Source organism: Neoarius graeffei, chromosome 2, assembly GCF_027579695.1.
Source record: "Neoarius graeffei isolate fNeoGra1 chromosome 2, fNeoGra1.pri, whole genome shotgun sequence".
NCBI lineage: Eukaryota > Metazoa > Chordata > Actinopteri > Siluriformes > Ariidae > Neoarius > Neoarius graeffei.
In genome coordinates this window covers 94,655,148-94,675,754 of record NC_083570.1, presented here as the reverse complement: position 1 = coordinate 94,675,754, position 20,607 = coordinate 94,655,148, and the positions used below count along the sequence as shown (strand labels likewise).

General features: G+C 41.7%; 1 protein-coding gene across 1 annotated transcript in view; it reads right to left on the bottom strand.

The window, feature by feature from the left end:
* wu:fb13g09 (ATP-binding cassette sub-family C member 5) overlaps positions 1–20,607 on the bottom strand; it is a 100,672-nt gene that overhangs the window by 40,173 nt on the left and 39,892 nt on the right. Inside the window, exons 7-18 of the mRNA XM_060915212.1 lie at positions 20,333–20,480; positions 14,863–15,011; positions 14,635–14,742; positions 13,240–13,596; positions 11,743–11,814; positions 11,385–11,509; positions 11,193–11,265; positions 10,829–11,032; positions 2,441–2,566; positions 2,047–2,161; positions 1,755–1,939; positions 1,235–1,381 (exon numbers count right to left, since the gene is read on the bottom strand). Coding sequence (XP_060771195.1) covers positions 1,235–1,381; positions 1,755–1,939; positions 2,047–2,161; positions 2,441–2,566; positions 10,829–11,032; positions 11,193–11,265; positions 11,385–11,509; positions 11,743–11,814; positions 13,240–13,596; positions 14,635–14,742; positions 14,863–15,011; positions 20,333–20,480 — 1,809 coding nt within the window. The remainder of the gene's footprint in view (positions 1–1,234; positions 1,382–1,754; positions 1,940–2,046; positions 2,162–2,440; positions 2,567–10,828; positions 11,033–11,192; positions 11,266–11,384; positions 11,510–11,742; positions 11,815–13,239; positions 13,597–14,634; positions 14,743–14,862; positions 15,012–20,332; positions 20,481–20,607) is intronic.

Here is a 20,607-nt window from a genome sequence, read left to right as displayed (position 1 = left end):
AATTTTCATTGACATAACCAGGTAGCAAGCATGAGCTAACCTGACAGGATTTCTGATCAGATTTTGAAGTCAAATTCATAAATGTTCATTAACATAGCCAGTTAGCAAGCACAAGCTAACCTGACAGGATTTCTGATTGGATTTTGAAGTCAAATTTGTAAATGTTCATTGACCTAGCCAGTTAGCAATCATGAGCTAACTTAACAGGATTTCTGATCAGATTTTGAAGTCAAATTCATAAATGTTCATTAACATAGCCAGTTAGCAAGCATGAGCTAACCTGACAGGATTTCTGATCAGATTTTGAAGTCAAATTCATAAATGTTCATTAACATAGCCAGTTAGCAAGCATGAGCTAACCTGACAGGATTTCTGATCGGATTTTGAAGTCAAATTTGTAAATGTTCATTGACCTAGCCAGTTAGCAATCATGAGCTAACTTGACAGGAATTCTGATCAGATTTTGAAGTCCAATTTATTAATTTTCATTGACCAGCAAGCATGAGCTAACCTTTTAGCCAGTTAGCAAGCATGAGCTAACCTGACAGGATTTCTGATCAGATTTTGAAGTCAAATTCATAAATGTTCATTAACATAGCCAGTTAGCAAGCATGAGCTAACCTGACAGGATTTCTGATTGGATTTTGAAGTAAAATTTGGAACTGCTAAATTGACATAGCCAGTTAGCAAGCACAAGCTAACCTGACAGGATTTCTGATTGGATTTTGAAGTCAAATTTGTAAATGTTCATTGACATAGCCAGTTAGCAAGCACGAGCTAACCTGACAGGATTTCTGATTGGATTTTGAAGTCAAATTTGTAAATGTTCTCTGACATAGCCAGTTAGCAAGCACGAGCTAACCTGACAGGATTTCTGATAAAACTTTGAATTCAAGTTCATACATGTTCATTGACTTCACAAATAAAGCGAGTCAGTTAGCTAAAATGAGCAGACTTTCTAGCAGGGTGTTTTAGTCAAATTTCCCAACCATCATAATCTTTACTGTTAATGCTTGCTAGCTGGGTAATGTCAGCTTATTTTACAGGATACACATCAGGTGCATCTGATTTCTACTCATATACTTTTGAATGGTGTTGAAAAAACCCAGGCTTAAATCAAATACACATACATTTTCAAAATGCATTAAATTGTAGTTTGCGTGAATTGTTCTATTGTCACTAGGGTGAGGTATGAGACAAAATCCAGATGGTAAACTCAGAGATGAGGTGTTACCTTGACAAACACAACGCCCCGCACACTCTTGAGGAAGAGCGTCACCCCCATGGACAGGGCGTAGATGTTGGCGTAGTAATGACGGTAGGGGTTTAGTTGCATACCGCTGCTCACCACACTCTTGTTCCCCTGTAATACTGTTACATTCTAAACACACACACACACACACACACACACACACACACACACACACACACACACACACACACACACCAAACTCAGTCATGTTTACAGAAAGCAGCATCAAAAATAGATGCAGCCACCAGCATCTGGGCTCTGATTCTTCCTCAGAGAGAATTATGTTCATTGTGGCATTTCTAATTAGCACTGGGACTGATGTTTGCTTTTGCCAAGCAGCGAAACACAGATTTGTTTAGGGTTATAAAGAGGTACTAAAGGAATGTTTCGCCCTGAAATGTGAGCACTGCTAGCTGTGGGTGATGGAAGCAGTTATGGCTTTATAATGGCTTCTACAATCTTTCTATTATGAGCATTAGCTTTCCAGCTGAGTCTCACTCACCCCACTGCCCTGCTTGATCCAATGGCTCAGCCACCAGTTACTGAAAGCTATGCTGCCTGTGGTAAGGAGGAAGAGCAGGACACTGATAATAAATGCCAAGGGTCCTCCGGCAGCCTTGATGTAAGTGGCGTAGACGGCCCAGGTGATGGCCCCACGGCCCTTCTCCTCAGCCTGCATGAGCTGGTCTGTGGAATAGCGTATCAAAGAGTATGGAGAAGAGATCTGTGACACATTTCTTCCTTGAAAAGTCAGCTAAGCACACCACGTTATTGTTAGATTCCACAGCTCTCACCTCCTCTTGTACTCTCAGTGGACTGCTTTTCTGCCATACTAATGACAGACGTGCACAGCGCAGAGACCTTCTCCTTGCCCCCCTGCTGGTTTTTCAAGTTGTTCCTCACCAGGTTCTGAGAAAGAGCATCAAGGTATGAGCTACAAATGATGACAGCTAGAACGATGAATGTTAGGTCATTAAATATAATAGTGACAAGGTCTTGTACAGTAGGGACTACATTCATAGAGCAACGCACTCATAAAATATAGACGTCAGGAATGAATTAACATTTGTTAAACAGCAGCCTTGCAGGCCACACTTCATGAATTGTGCAAAAGGCAACGTGAAGCACTCCATGAGCGAGTGACCCTGGTGTTTTCCCCAAGCGTGGTGGTGGTGAACTGTAGCCTACCTCCTGCTGTACACTGCTGAAAAGTGTAGCATAGTCACGACCTTGGGCCATCAGCTGGGCATGTGTGCCGTGCTCCGCAATCTGCCCGTCCTTCATCAACACCACTTCGTCACACTCCACCAGGTACTGCCAGAGAACAGATTTAATGCAAACATTGTGAACCGATTGATAAATCAAGGGAAGACTAGGCAGATATGAACATGCTTGCACGGATAAAGATTCATAACATGCTATATTGCCCCTCCAGGGAAATCAGTACCAGAGGAACACAGAAAGGCATTAAAGTAAGTGTATAATAGAACAATCACTTAAAGGTTGAAAGGAATACTTTTCAAACAGATATCTATCTATTGCATCTGTAGTGTATGTGCAACTACCAGAGAGAAGAATGTTAATGAAACATACTTTTATAGGATGTTTTCATAAATTTCATCAGGGTGTTTGTATTTGGCCAACAGTTAGAACCAAAAATGAGCTTAGACAAAGAACTAACACAGTGAATATAAGCCAGATCATAGGACAAAGAAGGTGGAAATGGATCGGCTACATACTAAGTGATAACAACAGAAACAACAAGAACCCTTCAGTTTTGAAGAAAACCTTTATTTGTCACATGCACACTCAAGCACAGTGAGGTTCATCCTCTGCATTTAACCCATCTGAAGCAGTGAACACACGCGCGCGCACACCCAGAGCAGTGGGCAGCCATATTACAGCACTCGGGGAGCAGTTAGGGATTAGGTACCTTGCTCAAGGGCACTTCGGCCCAAGGCCACTCCATGTTAACCTAAGTGCATGTCTTTGAACTGTGGGGGAAACCGGAGCACCCGGAGGAAACCCATGCAGACACGGGGAGAACATGCAAACTCCGCACAGAAAGGCCCTCGTCGGCTGCTGGGCTCGAACTCAGAACCTTCTTGCTGTGAGGCGACAGTGCTAACCGCTACACACCACCGTGCTGCCCTATTGTGCTTAGATGGATACCAGACGGTAAACGAGTAAGACCAAAAGAGACATGGAGATGTCCCATTGAGAAGGAAAGAAAACACCCTGGTTGGAATTCATGGAACAAAATAGCCAGACAAGCACATGACAGGGATGGGTGGATGGAAAACATCAAAAGACTAATGGCCCTTTTCTCCAATGGAGACACAGGATAGAAGAAGATTCGTGAATTAAGCTCTGAATCTGCACAAATACTTTTCTTGGAGATGAAGAGACTTTTTTTCAGAGGTAAGAAAGGTAAAGCACCATATAATTTAAGAAATCTCTGGTGTGAGTGCTTTGTAACAGTCATTCCCCCCAACTCCCCCTCCCCCAAAATTGGTCTCGCCAATTCCCAACTATAGGAGTACACTGCAACCCCACTATAATGAACTCTTTTACTACGAACTTTCACAGATAACAAACTAAGTTTGTGTCCCCTGCCTTTAATGACAATGAGTCAGAGTCTTCAAAAAAACATCACTGTGTCACGTCCATGCACATTGGCCCTCAGAGTGCACGGTGCCATGAGGACTAATTGCTATGCACCTGTTCTAGATTATAGCACAATCACAGCGCACACTTGTAAGCACTCTCTAAACACCTGACTTGGCAAAGTATAGTGTCCTAGCTGTACCTAGTGTCTCACATTACCAAGCCTTGTATCTGTGTATTGCTTTTCTGGTTTTGACTTTGTTTTGTGTATTTTGGACTCTGTCTTTCTTCTTCACCTCCACAGTTCTGTTTGCGCCTCATTTGACCATTGCCCATTTCATGACTCTGCCTTTGTCTTATGTTTTTGAACTGTTTGCCTGCCTGTTTGTAAATAAACACTTTTCCTGCAATTACAGACGTCACTTGCCTGCTTAAATGACACGCTGAGCCATGCGCGCCTCTTCCCACCAGAGACAAACAATAAATGATCAAGTCCACAGTCAAGTTAACAATACGTGCTAATGCCATAAAACAAAGGCTTAACGAGCCTTGCTTAGGTGTTGATCATGAACAATTATCGAGAATGGTGATCAAAGGATCAATAAAAAGGATGAAATGACTGCTGATACTGCTAAACTTAACACCTAGTTAAAACGTACCAGTGGTGTTTTTTTTTTTAAAGATATTTTTTTGGGCTTTTTGCACCTTTATTGGATAGGACAGTGTAGGGACAGGAAATGAGCGGGAGAGAGAGAGACGGGAAGGGATCGGGAAATGACCTCGGGCCGGAATCGAACCCGGGTCGCCCGCATTCATGGTATGGCGCCTTAACCACCTGAGCCACGACGCCCCCACCAGTGGTGTTTTTATAACCCCCAGCCCAGCCCCACAGCATAACACAAATGACATCACCAGTGATTTGCAACACATGAATTAACTGAACGGTGAAGATGTAGAAAACATAGCAAATCAGTGGGTGGGCATTGACAACGATACACTGGTAACCTCCGTCATTTCTATAACAGACTAAGAAATCATCACCTCCGTTCGTGATCCTTTAACTCAGTCAATGAACTGCGATCGTGACTCAGAAGGAGAAATTCGTGATGAGGATAATGTACCTAAAATTTCACATATACCATGAGTGTTTGGTGTGACAAATGGGCCCATTTCAGTCTTATGAACTTTCAGTATAACGAACTATTTGGATGCCCCTTAAGGAGTTCGTTATAGCGATGTTGCAGTGTAATTAACTCTCCCCATCACATGACAACTTCCACCCAGGGGAGGTGCAAACATGTTTTCTCTGAGATACGTGAAGCTAACCTCTACATCTTTTCAAACTTTGCTGTGTGGTGCAACAGGAACCATCTGCAGCTCAACACCTCGAAGACCAAGGAGCTGGTCATTGACTTTGGGAGGTCCAGACCAAGGTCACGACCAGTTCTGATCGAGGGAGTCGAGGTGGAGGCTGTGGATTCCTACAAGTACCTCGGGCTGTGGCTGGACAGCAAGCTGGACTGGACTTACAACACCAATCACTTATACAGGAAGGGACAGAGCAGGCTGTACTTCCTGAGGAGGCTGCGGTCCTTTAACATCTGGAGGAAACTCCTGTGGATGTTCTATCAGTCCGTGGTCGCCAGTGTCCTGTTTTACACTGTGGTGTGCTGGGGGGGCAGCACATCCAAGAAGGACACATCCAGGCTGGACAAACTGATCAGGCGGGCCGGCTCTGTGGTCGGCATGAAGCTGGACTCTCTGGTGATGGTGGCAGAGAAGAGGTCTATGGACAAACTATTGAACATCATAGACGATGCCAGTCACCCTCTGCACACCGTCATCAGCAACCAGAGGAATCTGTTCAGTGACAGAATGCTCCTTCCCAAGTGCAGGATGAACAGACTCAAAAACTCCTTTGTCCCTCACGCCGTCAGACTGTACAACTCCTCTCTGGGGGGGGGGGGGGGGGGGGGGGGGGGGTAACAGGAGGACAGAGGACGGGAAGGAGCAGTAGCCTAGCCTAACAATAAGCAATACCGGACAATGTGCAATATAAAGTGCAATATCTCTCCTTCCCCCTCCCTTTTTTTAATTTTTCCTCCTCCTCCCTCTTCCCTCCTCCTCTCTTCCCCATATCTTATTCTTTTTATATTTGTATATGTAAATACTTAATTTATTTTAATTTATCTAGAAGTTTTCCTCTATTTCTTTTCTCTGTTTATCTGTAATGATGCTGCTGGAATCTTAATTTCTCTGAGGGAACCCTCCCAAAGGGATCAATAAAGTTTAATCTAATCTAATCTAATCCCCATGCTACCCAGGGCCGTGTAACACACACAGAAGAAAGTGCTATCTACCCTCTTCCACATACATAAGTTCACAGATGCCCACGATTAACTAGTGCTGTGATTGACATGGAGAGAGAAGGAGAGTATTTGGCTAGGTTTTGGTAGTCTTTAACAATTTATCTTAGAAGTAGGGACTAACGGACCAACAATGTAGTCCATGATACAACGTTTGAAATTTAAAAAAAAAGTGAAATTAAATTGAATTAAACTGCACTGAATAGCTGGAGCAACTGGAGTTTATCATGCTGACTTGAGGACTGCAGTTGACTTGCTGACTTTGGGACTGCGGTTGTTGTGAACGGTTTTGCACTCGGGTTTCCGTTGGTGGGGGGTTTATAGCATCAACGAAGCTGATTTTATGTTAGGACTGTTAATGTTATAGTCATGTTGTCTGCTGTTGCCCAAATGAGGATGGGTTCCCTTTTGAGTCTGGTTCCTCTCGAGGTTTCTTCCTCATGTCGTCTGAGGGAGTTTTTCCTTGCCACCGTCGCCACAGGCTTGCTCATTGGGGATAGATTAGGGATAAAATTAGCTCATATTTTAAGTCGTTCAAATTCTGTAAAGCTGCTTCGCGACAATGTTTATTGTTAAAAGCGCTATACAAATAAACTTGACTTGACTTGATATACATTGCACATTAAATGTTTTTGGACATACACACATTTTAAATTTTTCATTTTACACAAAACCCAATTGAATGAGAAAAAAATTAAACGTATTTAAATTATTCCATCAAATCCCTAAATCTAAACAAGTGCTTCATTAAAGTAAGTGCATTTGTTTGGTCAAACATTTACTGCAAGACTGTACATTACTTTTAGGCAAGATTTGTTGAACAGCTGATATAAGATAGTGTTCGTATCAGCTGTCGCACAAATCTCTTGTGTGCTACAAACGTCTAATTGGAGTGAGCCAGATCGGCCTTTTCCTGTTTGATTTTTTTCCAGGGGGCGGCACGGTAGTGTAGTGGTTAGTGCTGTCGCCTCACAGCAAGAAGGTCCTGGGTTCGAGCCCCGGGGCCGGCGAGGGCCTTCCTGTGTGGAGTTTGCATGTTCTCCCCGTGTCCGCGTGGGTTTCCTCCGGGTGCTCCGGTTTCCCCCACAGTCCAAAGACATGCAGGTTAGGTTAAGTGGTGACTCTAAATTGACCGTAGGTGTGAATGTGAGTGTGAATGGTTGTCTGTGTCTATGTGTCAGCCCTGTGATGACCTGGCGACTTGTCCAGGGTGTACCCCGCCTTTCGCCCGTAGTCAGCTGGGATAGGCTCCAGCTTGCCTGCGACCCTGTAGAAGGATAAAGCGGCTAGAGATAATGAGATGAGATTAGATTTTTTTCCATTCAAATCAAGTCACAGATAAATTCTGTTTCCTTATACCCATTTCTTGCTTGTATATTTTTAAATTATAGAATATTATAGAATATTATTCAGGCAACTATGATATTACCTCATTCAAATGACAAATATACTGTGATGAACACATTATTGAGAGCCTGAATCAAATCAACAGAATCTTCATACTGCTTTTTCATCTTTGGTTCTGGTATTTCTGACCCTGAAAGTCAGCAGTCACATCACCAGTAAAGACAAGTGATGCAGTTCCAGTGGCCACTGTACTCGCCCAAGCCATGAAAATCCCTCCATCATGTTTTACAGATGAAGTAATAATACTTTGGATTACGAGCAGTTCCTCTTTTCTCTTCACACTTTCTCTTCCCATTTCTCTGCTACAGGTTAATCTTACCTTTGCCCTGTCTCGAAGATTTATTCTCTCTTTTGAACTATACAGCACAATGTAACCTGTTCTTTTTTTTTCCTCTGTGACCATAACAGAAAAACACTGAGATATACTGAACAATATCACATAACGTATTTGCCAACATACATTACATTTTCCCGGTGCACTTTAAATCATTAGACAGGTTTAGGTATTGCAGAAAAGTGCATCTTTTCTATAATATACAGTACCAGTCAAACGTTAGGACATACCTTCTACTTCAATGGTTTTACTTTAGTCTCATTAATTAAAAGACCCTGCATGTTTGATGATCTCAAACGCATTAAGAAGGCAAGAAATTGCACTAATTAATTTCTGACGAGGCACAGCTGTGAATTGAAAAGCATTCCAGGTGACTACCTCATGAAGCTGGTTAAGATAATGACAATAGTATACAAAGCATCATCAAGGTGAACGCTGGAGAATCTAAAATATGAAACATATTTTGTTTTTGTTTTTAAACACATTTTTGTTGAGTCTTACATAACATAGCACAATTTCTAACATAGCACAATTTCAACATCAGAAAAAAATCCATCCATCCATTATCAGTCACCGCTTATCCTGTGCAGGGTCGCGGGCAAGCTGGAGCCTATCCCAGCTGACTACGGGCGAAAGGCGGGGTACACCCTGGACAAGTCGCCAGGTCATCACAGGGCTGACACATAGACACAGACAACCATTCACACTCACATTCACACCTACGGTCAATTTAGAGTCACCAATTAGCCTAACCTGCATGTGTTTGGACTGTGGGGGAAACTGGAGCACCTGGAGGAAACCCACGGAGACACGGGGAGAACATGCAAACTCCACACAGAAAGGCCCTTGCTGGCCGCTGGGCTCGAACCCAGAACCTTCTTGCTGTGAGGCGACAGTGCTAACCACTACACCACCGTGCCACCATCAGAAAAATGTATCTATTAAAAATCTATTGCATCGTTCATAAACATTATACCGTACAGTAAATATTTATAAATATAACTATGATCTTATGATTTTATGTAACTATGAAATATATCAAATAAAATGTTTACACACACACACACACACACAATGTTACAGGTGCAGAAATTTGTCACATTTATGACAATAAATTAGATAGTCATTTGCCAACGAATGGAGTTAAATTTAATTAAAATATGATATCAGTGTGACATTACGATATCCATACGCAATTCCATAACATATTGAAATATGTTCATAATGTTTTGTGTCTATTTATTTAATAATTAACTCAGCGTACTTGCAATGTACAAGAAAAATAATTTAACACCGGCAGCAGATTCAACACACATGCACACACACATATATATATATATATATATATATATATATATATATATGGCGGCACGGTGGTGTAGTGGTTAGCACTGTCGCCTCACAGCAAGAAGGTCCTGGGTTCGAGCCCCGGGGCCGGCGAGGGCCTTTCTGTGCGGAGTTTGCATGTTCTCCCCGTGTCCGCGTGGGTTTCCTCCGGGTGCTCCGGTTTCCCCCACAGTCCAAAGACATGCAGGTTAGGTTAACTGGTGACTCTAAATTGACCGTAGGTGTGAATGAGAGTGTGAATGGTTGTCTGTGTCTATGTGTCAGCCCTGTGATGACCTGGCGACTTGTCCAGGGTGTACCCCGCCTTTCGCCCGTAGTCAGCTGGGATAGGCTCCAGCTTGCCTGCGACCCTGTAGAAGGATAAAGCGGCTAGAGATAATGAGATGAGATGATATATATATATATATATATATATATAAAATACACACACACTCCCTGTATTAGGTCTATGAATTATGCAATAGATTTTTAATAGACATTTTTTAAAATGTTGAAATTGTGCTATGTTAATTGTTAGAGAAAAACAAAAATATAGTCTTTTCTAACACATATGTAAGAGTAGATAGACTGAATGGTATTTACAGTACCAGTCAAAAGTTTGTACACCCCTACTCATATATTGGTTTTGCTGTATTTTGACTATTTTCTACATTGTGGAACAATACTGAAGACATCAAAACTATGAAATAACATATGGAACATGTAGGGAATTATTTGGTAAAGAAAAAAAGTGTTAAAAAACTAAATATGTTTGATATTTTAGATTCTTCAAAGTATCCACAGTATCCCTTGATGACGCTTTGCACACTACTGGCATTATCTTAACCAGCTTCATGAGGTAGTCACCTGGAATGCTCTTCAATTAACAGATGCCTCGTCAAAAGTTAATTCGTGCAATTTCTTGCCTTCTTGATGGGTTTGAGATTAAATAGTAAATAATAAATATACAGTAAATAGCCCTATTCCACAACTCTAGCAATCCATATTATGTCAAGAACTGCTCAACTAAGTAAAGAGAAACGACATCCATCATTACTTTAAGACATGACGTGACTTTTAATTCATAAAAATAAAGAAAAAAACTTTGAATTAGAAGGTGTGTCCAAACTTTTGACTGGTACTGTATATGTATTTGTTGTGCGATTTGTGTTAATGAACTTCTTGTTCATGATTGAAAGTATCTGGTTAAGCTTCGTCTGCCATTCATGCTTGTTGATTTTGACTTAGTTAATGTCATGGCCATGTCTCTGATTGATTAATTTATTCTCCTTTTTTCAGCCTCATTGTGATCTCCGTTACTGGATTTGATACTTGTTTGATTCTTCGACGACAAAAGCTTTTTTACATGAACTAATGATGCAAGAACAAACAGCTGGCATGAACACAAGCGAACATAACTGCTCATTGTCTTTAGGAAACTGTGCAGGACAGCAATCATTCCAGATAATATCCCCATGTGAGGGTTTCTGTTTACTTGTGCACACTGGTACACTTACTCTCTGTAAATGAACGTACCTGCAGTTGGTGTGTAACAAATATGACAGTCCTTTCCCTGGCCGCACTGTGAATGGCGTTGTAGAAGAGATGGGAAGCCACAGGAGTGTCCAGGGCACTGAGGGGATCATCGAGCAGCAGGATGGGTCTGTCACTGTAAAGCGCCCGGGCAAGACTCACTCTCTGCCTTTGACCCCCACTCAGATTGGCTCCTCTTTCCCCAATCTAAATACACAGTGTATTAGTGGAGGTTTCACTTACAGCAGATCTTTTTTTATTTACCATGGTTTATAAGGGAACAGCTGCAAATAGCAATAAAATGGCAATAAATTTCATTTGAAAGTCATTATGACAAGCTCGGTAACAGTGCACCGAGCCTCATTACCTCAGTCATGTCGCCGTAAGGTAGCTCACTGATATCAGGAATTAAACAACAGGCTGCCAGAACAGCATTATACCTGAAGGGAGATTACGAAAGCCAGAGCCAATTTAGATTCATAGCCTGACTTAAAACACGTCTCAATTTGCGCACACAAACCATGTCTCTTCCTAGCCGATTCCACAGAGCAGGTCTTACCTTTCCTCCACGTAATCTTTCCCAAACAAAATGTTCTCCCTCAGGGAACTGTTGAGGATCCAAGCCTGCTGAGCAGCGTAGGCAAAGCCCCCGTTCGCCGCCACTGATCCTCTCAGTAAGGTCATCTGAAGAGAAAAGAGAAGCAGGTTGTGCTGAAGATGAGCTTTGTGTCTCAGACAGCTTGACCCATTCTGATCTCAAGGGCCATGTTCTGCAAGTCAGTGCACAGTACTTTTTCTCTTGATCACTTGTCTTGAGCACACAGCTCAGCCTTCCACAAAGGTCACAGAGTTAAAGGGGCATTTCACACAAGAGACCACAGAGAGAAATGTCTCTGATGTGCAGCGTGATCTCTCACCTGTCCCAGGAGAGCAGACAGCAATGAGCTCTTCCCGCTGCCCACAGCGCCACACACTCCTACCAATGCACCCTGTGGACACACAGATCTTTCAGTGCCACTCAACCGAGGACTGATAAAACACTTCAGGTTAGAGCCAACACATTCTCAAGACTAGCACAAGTTCAAGCGCTTTGTCAAAAACTACTAGACAAAATCTTATATAATATTTCAATAATATTGGCTGGATTTTTTCCGTGGTATATCAGATATATTCCATTCAGCTAGCATGATATTTAACGAATTGAGGACGAGTTCAATATCATGCTAACTGAAGGGAATATATTTGATAGACCACGAAAAAAAGCCAGCCAATATAATAATAATAATTATATACGTATATAATATATATATATACGTACACACTCTTCATATCAGCATTCTCAAACGCCAATGCTAATTAACCTCACAACTCACTGCTCTTAGCGTGGCAGTCCAGTTACCTTCCAGTTGGTGTAGCATTCATCCTTAGTGTTAGCGAATGCCAACACTAGCTTACCTGTGACTTGGTGCTGTTAGTGCGGTAGTCCAGTTACATTCTAGCCGGTGTAGTGTTAGTGAAGGCCAACGCTAGCTTACCCGTGACTCGGTGCTGTTAGCACGGCAGTCCAGTTATATTCTAGCCGGTGTAGTGTTCGTGAAGGCCAACGCTAGCTTACCCGTGACTCGGTGCTGTTAGCGTGGCAGTCAAGTTACATTCTAGCCGGTGTAGTGTTAGTGAAGGCCAACGCTAGCGCACTCAAGCCGCATATTATTATTATTATTATTTTCCCTGTGTAATTTGCTTAGTTACTTTTTAAATCAACATGAACAGCTACAAACAACGGCGCGACCTGGCAGCCAAAATTCTCTCAAAATCTTCCGTATTTAACAAAGCAAACCTGGTGGCCATGTTTGTTTACAAATTGTCACTGTCGCTCACTAGCACGTAAGTTTTACGTCTCCGATGTGTGATGTCATGTTGTCTTGACAACGTGCAATACTGTAACAATATTGCAGGCTCATTCTCCATTGGGTAGAGTGACGTAATACACATAGGATATGCGATATGCTAACAATATTGCATGCTATCAAACCAAATGAATGAAACCTGCTAGAAGGGAACAGAACACGTGTTTTTATTCCATCGAAAAAGTGTCCTGGATGTATAATAATTAAATCATATTGCACTATGGTGTTTTGCAAACCTTTTTTTCAGTCTTTGGTCTATATTCAAATATATAAATCATTATAAATATGCATATTAATTCATTATAAATAATGTATGATGTCATTTTCTGAATTGCAATTTTCCTGAACTAATATTTTTCATTTATGAAACTAACTTCTATTAAGCTGTCTGTGCAGATACACAATAAACCTGAATCTCCTCATAGTTATACTTTATATCCAGGACAGCACATCAGTGGATAAAAGCTGAAAAGTGAAAGAGATATAGGTGTGAGATATAGGTGGTACCTTGCAGACTGTAAGCTGAATGTGATGCAGGGTTTTGTGCAGCGGTGGACGAATGCTCTGTGTGGAGAAGATGGTGCTCTGTGGGCTCTCCTGTTCTATGTGTGTGAGGAGGTGCTCAGGATTTGGATCATGGCCGTTTGCTTTCTCGTCATCTATGTTAATGTATAGACTCAGCTTCTCCCTCCGGAACACTCGATGCATGCCTCCGTTTTTCTGGCTCGGCTGTGGCTTTGACCTTTTGGCCGGTGGGGGTTGAGCTTTATTCCATGCCAGTGTGGCGTCTCTGAACTCTACAGCATTCTCAGGATCCTCCATTTTGCCTAATATGACCTCCTGGTCCTCCAGCATGAAGAGTCTCTGTAAGAAAATGAGGAAACAGTAGCAGGAAATATATAGATATGTGCAAAAGTTAAAAACTTTGTCACTGTGCAAAGTACAAGTACAAAGCCAATGAACTGCAGTTGGCATCTAAACAGACGTGCAAAGTATAGTATTATTTACAGATAAGTGCCAAAACTTTAGCACTTTTTCATTTTTCACTTTTTATAACTTAATTTTTTACCATTTTATTTTCTTTCAGTTTTAAAAAAAATATATTGGAAATGTATTGTTTGTAGATAAATTATAAATAGTGCAAAAGTTCTGGCACCTATCTGTAAATAATACTGTATTTTGTACTTCTGGTTAGATACTAACTGCATATCATTGGCTTTGTACCTGTGCTTTGCACAATGACTGTCAAGTTGAATCTGATCTAATCGAATAAAAAAAATTTAGTACTAATTTCGGACAAAATCAAAAATTTTTTAATTTGCTATATACTTACATACAATTTAGAGTTATCGGTGTAGTACAAATAAAAGTCTGTATAAATATGATATCTCTTCTTACTCTCCTGAATGTCATACACAGATGTCTTCGTCAAATCTTTGTTGTTGATTTTGCCGGACATTTTGTCTTCTTTCAGATTTTTTAACACATTGGAAATCTATTGTTTGTTGATAAATTATAACATTGCTGTATAGTTTTCTTTCTTTTGTTCAAAAATCAGAGGAAATGCAAACCTTTACCCTTGACATAGCTGTAAAAAAAACAGCTTGAATGTGTGTGCAGAAGTTTTGGTGGCAGAAGTTAAAATTAACACCTAACACCCAATACCTATCTGCTAAATGTAGGTAACACATAGCGCTGGTGGATAAAGTAAATTACCAGTCAAGTAATATTACAGTCATGCTCATTAAAACATGTTAGAAAACAAACATGTTGACCAGAAAAAAATGCTTCAGTGAAATTTGGTGAACAGTTGCTTTGCCTGAAATGCTGACAGCTACCAAAAAAAAAGAAAAAAAGCTGATTTAAAGCCGTGATTGCGCAACTGAAGTGCTTGATATTCACCTGAAATCGGTTAACAGCGACAGTGCCTTCTGATAACCCACGCACTGCCAAGGGTGTAATCTTTAGGGCAAAAGTCATCGAGTTGAAGACAGCCACTACGGTGAAGGCCTATAGAGATAAAGAGATGCACAGAGAGAACCATTTTCCAAAAGAGAAGGAGAAGATGCATAGTTGGTTATTGTTTACATGTACTATATATGGAGTATATACTCTGGAACGTGAGCATACCTGTGCTGCAGTGAGATCGTTGCCCAGGGCCATGTGTAGAGTGAACGTACACACACTAGCAATCAGAACAATGATGGGAGCTACACCAACGGTGAGACTTTGAACTAAACCGGCTTTTTCCAGTATTTTCCTCTCCTCTGACCGAACCTCTAAAAACACAAGCCAAGAATCAAGATAAGTCAGAATAGAGACAAACCCATTTTCATTTCTAGTGCCCAGAGTGCTCAGAGATGTTCATTTATAATGGTCAGACATTGCTCCTCCTGAACATAACACAGAAAGAAACCCAGAGAAGGAAGACTGATCTTCATGCCTCAAAGCCCTAAACTAGAATGAAGTGCCTGGTGACTGTTATGTGCTGCTAGTTTGGAATGAAGCGCCCTGCAGCAGCCTTCCAGCACCATTGTAGTGTTTGTCTTCTAAATAGCTATGAACAAGCCATTTGGCTGGATGACAGCCAATTCCTCCAGCTGCCATCCAAAAAACCACCCAGAGCCATGGCCATAACCTCTACAAAACACCAGTGCATCACTGATGTGTTCCTGTAACTCAAATACAAGGCATTGAAGTAAATATGTGCTTAGAATGATAGTCTCTTCCATATAGTGTGAGAAAGGTAATTGAAGATTATAATTGAGCATTGCTCATGACCCTGCCTTATTGATCACTGAAATTACACTTAAATATTAAAGAGGCTAATTACATCCTAAATCAAAGGTGTCCAAATCAAGTCCTGGAGGGCTGGCGTCAAGCACAGTTCAGTGATTTACCTTATTCAAGACAACAGTTAATAAGCAGGTTTTGTAGGTGTGGTAGAGCAGGTAAATCACTAAGCTCAACCCATCCCACCTTGACTGTTGAGGATCAGCGGTTCTCAACCCTAAACCCACTCCAATGAACAATTTGTAAGTCAAATTCCTGAGTTGGTAATTAGCTAATCAAGTGGGTCATCAATCGGGAAAATGAGTCATCATAACTGGAACCAAAGTCTTCACATTCAAAACATGAGATATTATAGAAATACATTTTGTGGTAACATTCTCGACATGGGCATCGCTAGGCATATTTTGGTGCATCTTTAAAGAAACAATAATAATAATAATAATAATAATAATAATAATAATGAGCCAGTCAATGATGGCGTAGCTCACTCTGGTGATTTTTGTTGAACTGCTCATTAAGGCTTAATTAATCCATGACTTCATTAATAATTGTAATGAAGCAAATCTGGGTAGAAGTTATATGAACCCTAGGTATCCCTACCTTCATGCCAGAAAGAATCAAAATTGGTGAAGAATGGAGGGAGAAGAAGTGATTTGTGTGGAAACTGCTCGTTAGGGCTTAATTATGCCATATCTTCATTATTAATTGTAATTATGCAAATCTGGGTAGAAGTTATATGTACCCCAGGCAGACCTACCTTCCTGCCAAAAAGAATAAAAATCGGTGAAGAACTGAGAGAGAAGAAGAGATTTTCGTGAAATGTGGATGACGCCAGCCGGACGCCGGACAACACTTGATGGCATAAACTCATCGCCTGTCGGCCGGATGAACTAATAATAATCTTTATTTATACAGGGACACACTTCAGCATAGCTGTTCTCCCAGGTGCCCCGATACAAAATAAAAAACAAAATTATAATTAATAGGATAATTGCAATTATTTACAATCTGAGATACAATATCAGGTGGCACAGTGGTGTAGTGGTTAGCACTGTCGCCTCACAGCAAGAAGGTTCTGGGTTCGAGCCCAGCGGCTTACGAGGGCCTTTCTGTGTGGAGTTTGCATGTTCTCTCTGTGTCCGCGTGGGTTTCCTCCGGGTGCTCCGGTTTCCCCCACAGTCCAAACACATGCAGGTTAGGCTAATTGGTGACTCTAAATTGACCGTAGGTGTGAATGTGAGTGTGAATGGTTGTTGTCTCTATGTGTCAGCCCTGTGATGACCTGGCGACTTGTCCAGGGTGTACCCCGCCTTTCGCCCGTAGTCAGCTGGGATAGGCTCCAGCTTGCTTGCGACCCTGCACAAGATAAGCAGTTACAGATAATGGATGGAGACAATCTCATCTCATCTCATTATCTCTAGCCGCTTTATCCTGTTCTACAGAGTCGCAGGCAAGCTGGAGCCTATCCCAGCTAACTACGGGCGAAAGGCGGGGTACACCCTGGACAAGTCGCCAGGTCATCACAGGGCTGACACATAGACACAGCCAACCATTCACACTCACATTCACACCTACGGTCAATTTAGAGTCACCAGTTAACCTAACCTGCATGTCTTTGGACTGTGGGGGAAACCGGAGCACCCGGAGGAAACCCACGCGGACACGGGGGGAACATGCAAACTCCGCACAGAAAGGCCCTCGTCGGCCACGGGGCTTGAACCCGGACCTTCTTGCTGTGAGGCGACAGCACTAACCACCACACCACCGTGCCACCCGGATGGAGACAATATCAAATGATTATAATATACAATAGTGACTATTAAAATATATGCACTAGTAAGTATAGGTATAGTAAAATATATGTACTAGTAGGTAAAAGGAACGTATTAATTTAGAAATTTATATCATTTCGACGTCTCTTGAATGCATTAATTGAGTCTGAGTTCTGTATGTCTCAGGGCATAGAGTTCCACAGTTCTAAATGCATTTAAACATGCGCTTTAAATACTTTGTTCTTGCATTGGGGGAACAAAGTTGTCTTTTTGTCTTGTGTTGTAAGCATGGAAATCAGAATGTCGCATATAGTTTGTGTCGATTCCTTCAAGTTCATTGTTTAAGCACTTGTACATCGAGGTAGCTTTATGGTGTTTCCTTCTTTGTTGAAGTGTGGTCCATTTCACTTTCGTCACAGATGGAGTGTACAGCAAATGTGCTTTGCTAGTGTAATGTTCAAATATTTGGTATAATTTGTTATTCAGAAATCTAATCATGATTGTTCCCATAAGCCTGTGAAAGGTTGATTTTCTGTCTCAATATTGATAGATCAATTTCTTCAACAGTAAAAACAATCACCGCAAACGGCACGGAATTACTATATATACAGAGCTTCTAAAGCCACTGGAAGTATTAACACACAGACTTGACATTCAGAGCACTGAGTGAATCGGAAAGCTACCTTTTTAATTTCTGTGCCTCAAACACTAAAGTAGGGATGCTTACCTTTATTAATTTGGGATCTGGATTAGCTGCAATAGTAAGTACTTCACTTAAAATGCCTACCGAACATACTGATTTGTGGCAATATAGAGCCTCATAAATATTGAAAATCAACTCTCTTTTGGATTGTTTATTTGCCTACTGTCAGTGTTGTAGTCGAGTCACTAAACCTCAAGTCCGAGTCCAGTCTCGAGTCCCCAGTGTTCAAGTCCAAGTCTAGTCCAAGTCATTAAAAAAATTTGAGTCGAGTCCACTATTGATCCGAGTTGAGTCCGAGAACAAGACTCCAACTGCACCATTTGACGGTGGCTGTTTTAGCGCCATTATAATACTTTATAATGTGCAATGAGCAATACCTCACTCCATAATGTGTAACACAACACATACACCTCAGGACTGTGCACCTTACCCCCCTTACACCCCCCCCCCCCTTTTTTAATAAGCTAATGGATAGCATTTATATCAGTAGATCCATGCTCAGTAGAAGTTCCGATTAGATCGATTGTAGAGCTTTATGCTCTTTACTCAAAAAATAATGACAAAGAGACATTCTGAGGTTAATTTTTATCCATATGGGCGAAGCATGCCCTCTTCTGCTTCCTCATGGACATTAGATTTTTAGCTCATCCGGCCATAGGCCAGGCCGGATGAGCTTATGTGATCACGCGTTGTCCATCGTTCATCCGTCGTCGTCGTTGTCATTTGTCCACAATTTATAAAACTCGCTACTCCTCCTACAGGATGTTTTTTTAAAGATATTTTTTGGGCTTTTTTCACCTTTATTGGATAGAACAGTGTAGAGACAGGAAATGAGTGGGAGAGAGACATGGGGATTGGGAAATGATCTCGGGTCGGAGTCGAACCCGGGTCCCCGGATTTATGGTATGGCGCCTTATCCACCTGAGCCACGACGCCCCCTCCTCCTACAGGATTGATCATATATTAATAATACTCATATGGAATGTTCCCCAGGTTGGTATGAATAAAAGTTGTCAAGACGGTGGTACCACCTGTCATATTTAACTGTGGCAGCGGGGGCGAGGTCAAGCGCTGGTCTGTGACAAGAGGGCGGAGTCAGGGGAGGTAAGTGGCAGAATCACTACACCTGACGTCAATTAACCTGTGTTTGTGTGTGTCTTCCCAGTGACCGCGCCCCCACTGCCACATTAACATTTTATGGGTGTTTGAAAATTTTGGGTGACTCGTCACACCAAACACTACTCTTCGTAAACTGCTCGGATGTTTTCACTGAAACTCTCTAGAAGACTCTAAAGATATATTCCAACAAGAATTGTTCACCAAGTGGCGCCACCTGCCATGGAGCTACACAGGGGTCATGCACAATTTCACGAAAATCTCTACTCCTCCTACAGGATTGATCGGATTTCAAACTCACACACAACAACAGTGACCGGTATGAGCTACAGCCACATTGAGGCTATTTTTCTTCTTGTAGGATAAATAGCGATTAAACAGTCACCATTTTCCCCAAGTCATACATGACTTCTCTTTACACCTGAGCCCTTTCAATATGAACTGTGCTAGTTTAATGGGACTCTGGCTCTGAACTTTCCATTTAGTGTCCATTAAATTACCTGCAAAGGCTGCATATGTTAAATGGAGCTTTAGATTTAATAGCAAAACAATGTCGGCACACCATAATGTACCACCTTTGTGACTCTGAGCCCTATGGCTTTCCATTCTCTGGACCCCATCTGTTTAATTTCCAACTGTCATACTGGATGATTGTTTTCTGCTTTTTGTTAACTGTCAGTATTTTTGTTTGGTTAATTTCACCTGTTCTCTTTGTTTTATCTCTTTGTATGAGCTCATTTGTGAAATATGTTTCTTTCCCTCTGCTTTCCTGAGTTCCGCTTGTGTCCTTCAGCTTGTTCCTGCAGATTCAGGCCCTGTCCCTGGCCTCTTTTACCTGGTGTATAAGTGTGGATTTGACGTTCTGAGTCTGCCTGTTAGTTGAAGCTGCAGCTTTGAACTTTCCCCGTGATTACTGAAAAGCCCTGCCTATCACTCATATATTACAAGCACCTTCTCCTCTAAGCTGCCAGCTAAGTGAAATCTCTCTTCAGACATTAAGTACCAAAGAGTGTTAAATGCTTTTTAAATTAGCTTTGTAGCTCAGGGACTTTAGAAAGTCCTGACTGATGGAATATTCAATGCAGAAAAGCCTCACCAAGTAGGTATCTCAAAAGTACTTTAAGAAGCCAATGGGAGGAGAGAAAGAACAGCTGCCTTTCTGGGAAGGTGAGAACATGGCAACTCGGCTGCAGAGCAGAGAGGAATTATAGCTTACTGTGGACACTGCTGGCGAAGGCTGATTCCCAGCAGTACATCTTAATGAACTTGATGCAGCTGAGGATCTCATTCATCAGTTTGACACGCTGGTCCGTGACGGCCACACCTTTCTTGCGGAAGTGGGCTGTCAATCGGGAGGCCAGCATCTGTGTAAAGTGGAAAGGGGATACAATGGAGTGTGAGGAAGGTCCAGAATATTTAGAAATTAACCTGTATATGATTATGCTAAGTGAATATTTGGTTGAACAGGACAGATATAGCCAACTCTCAGAC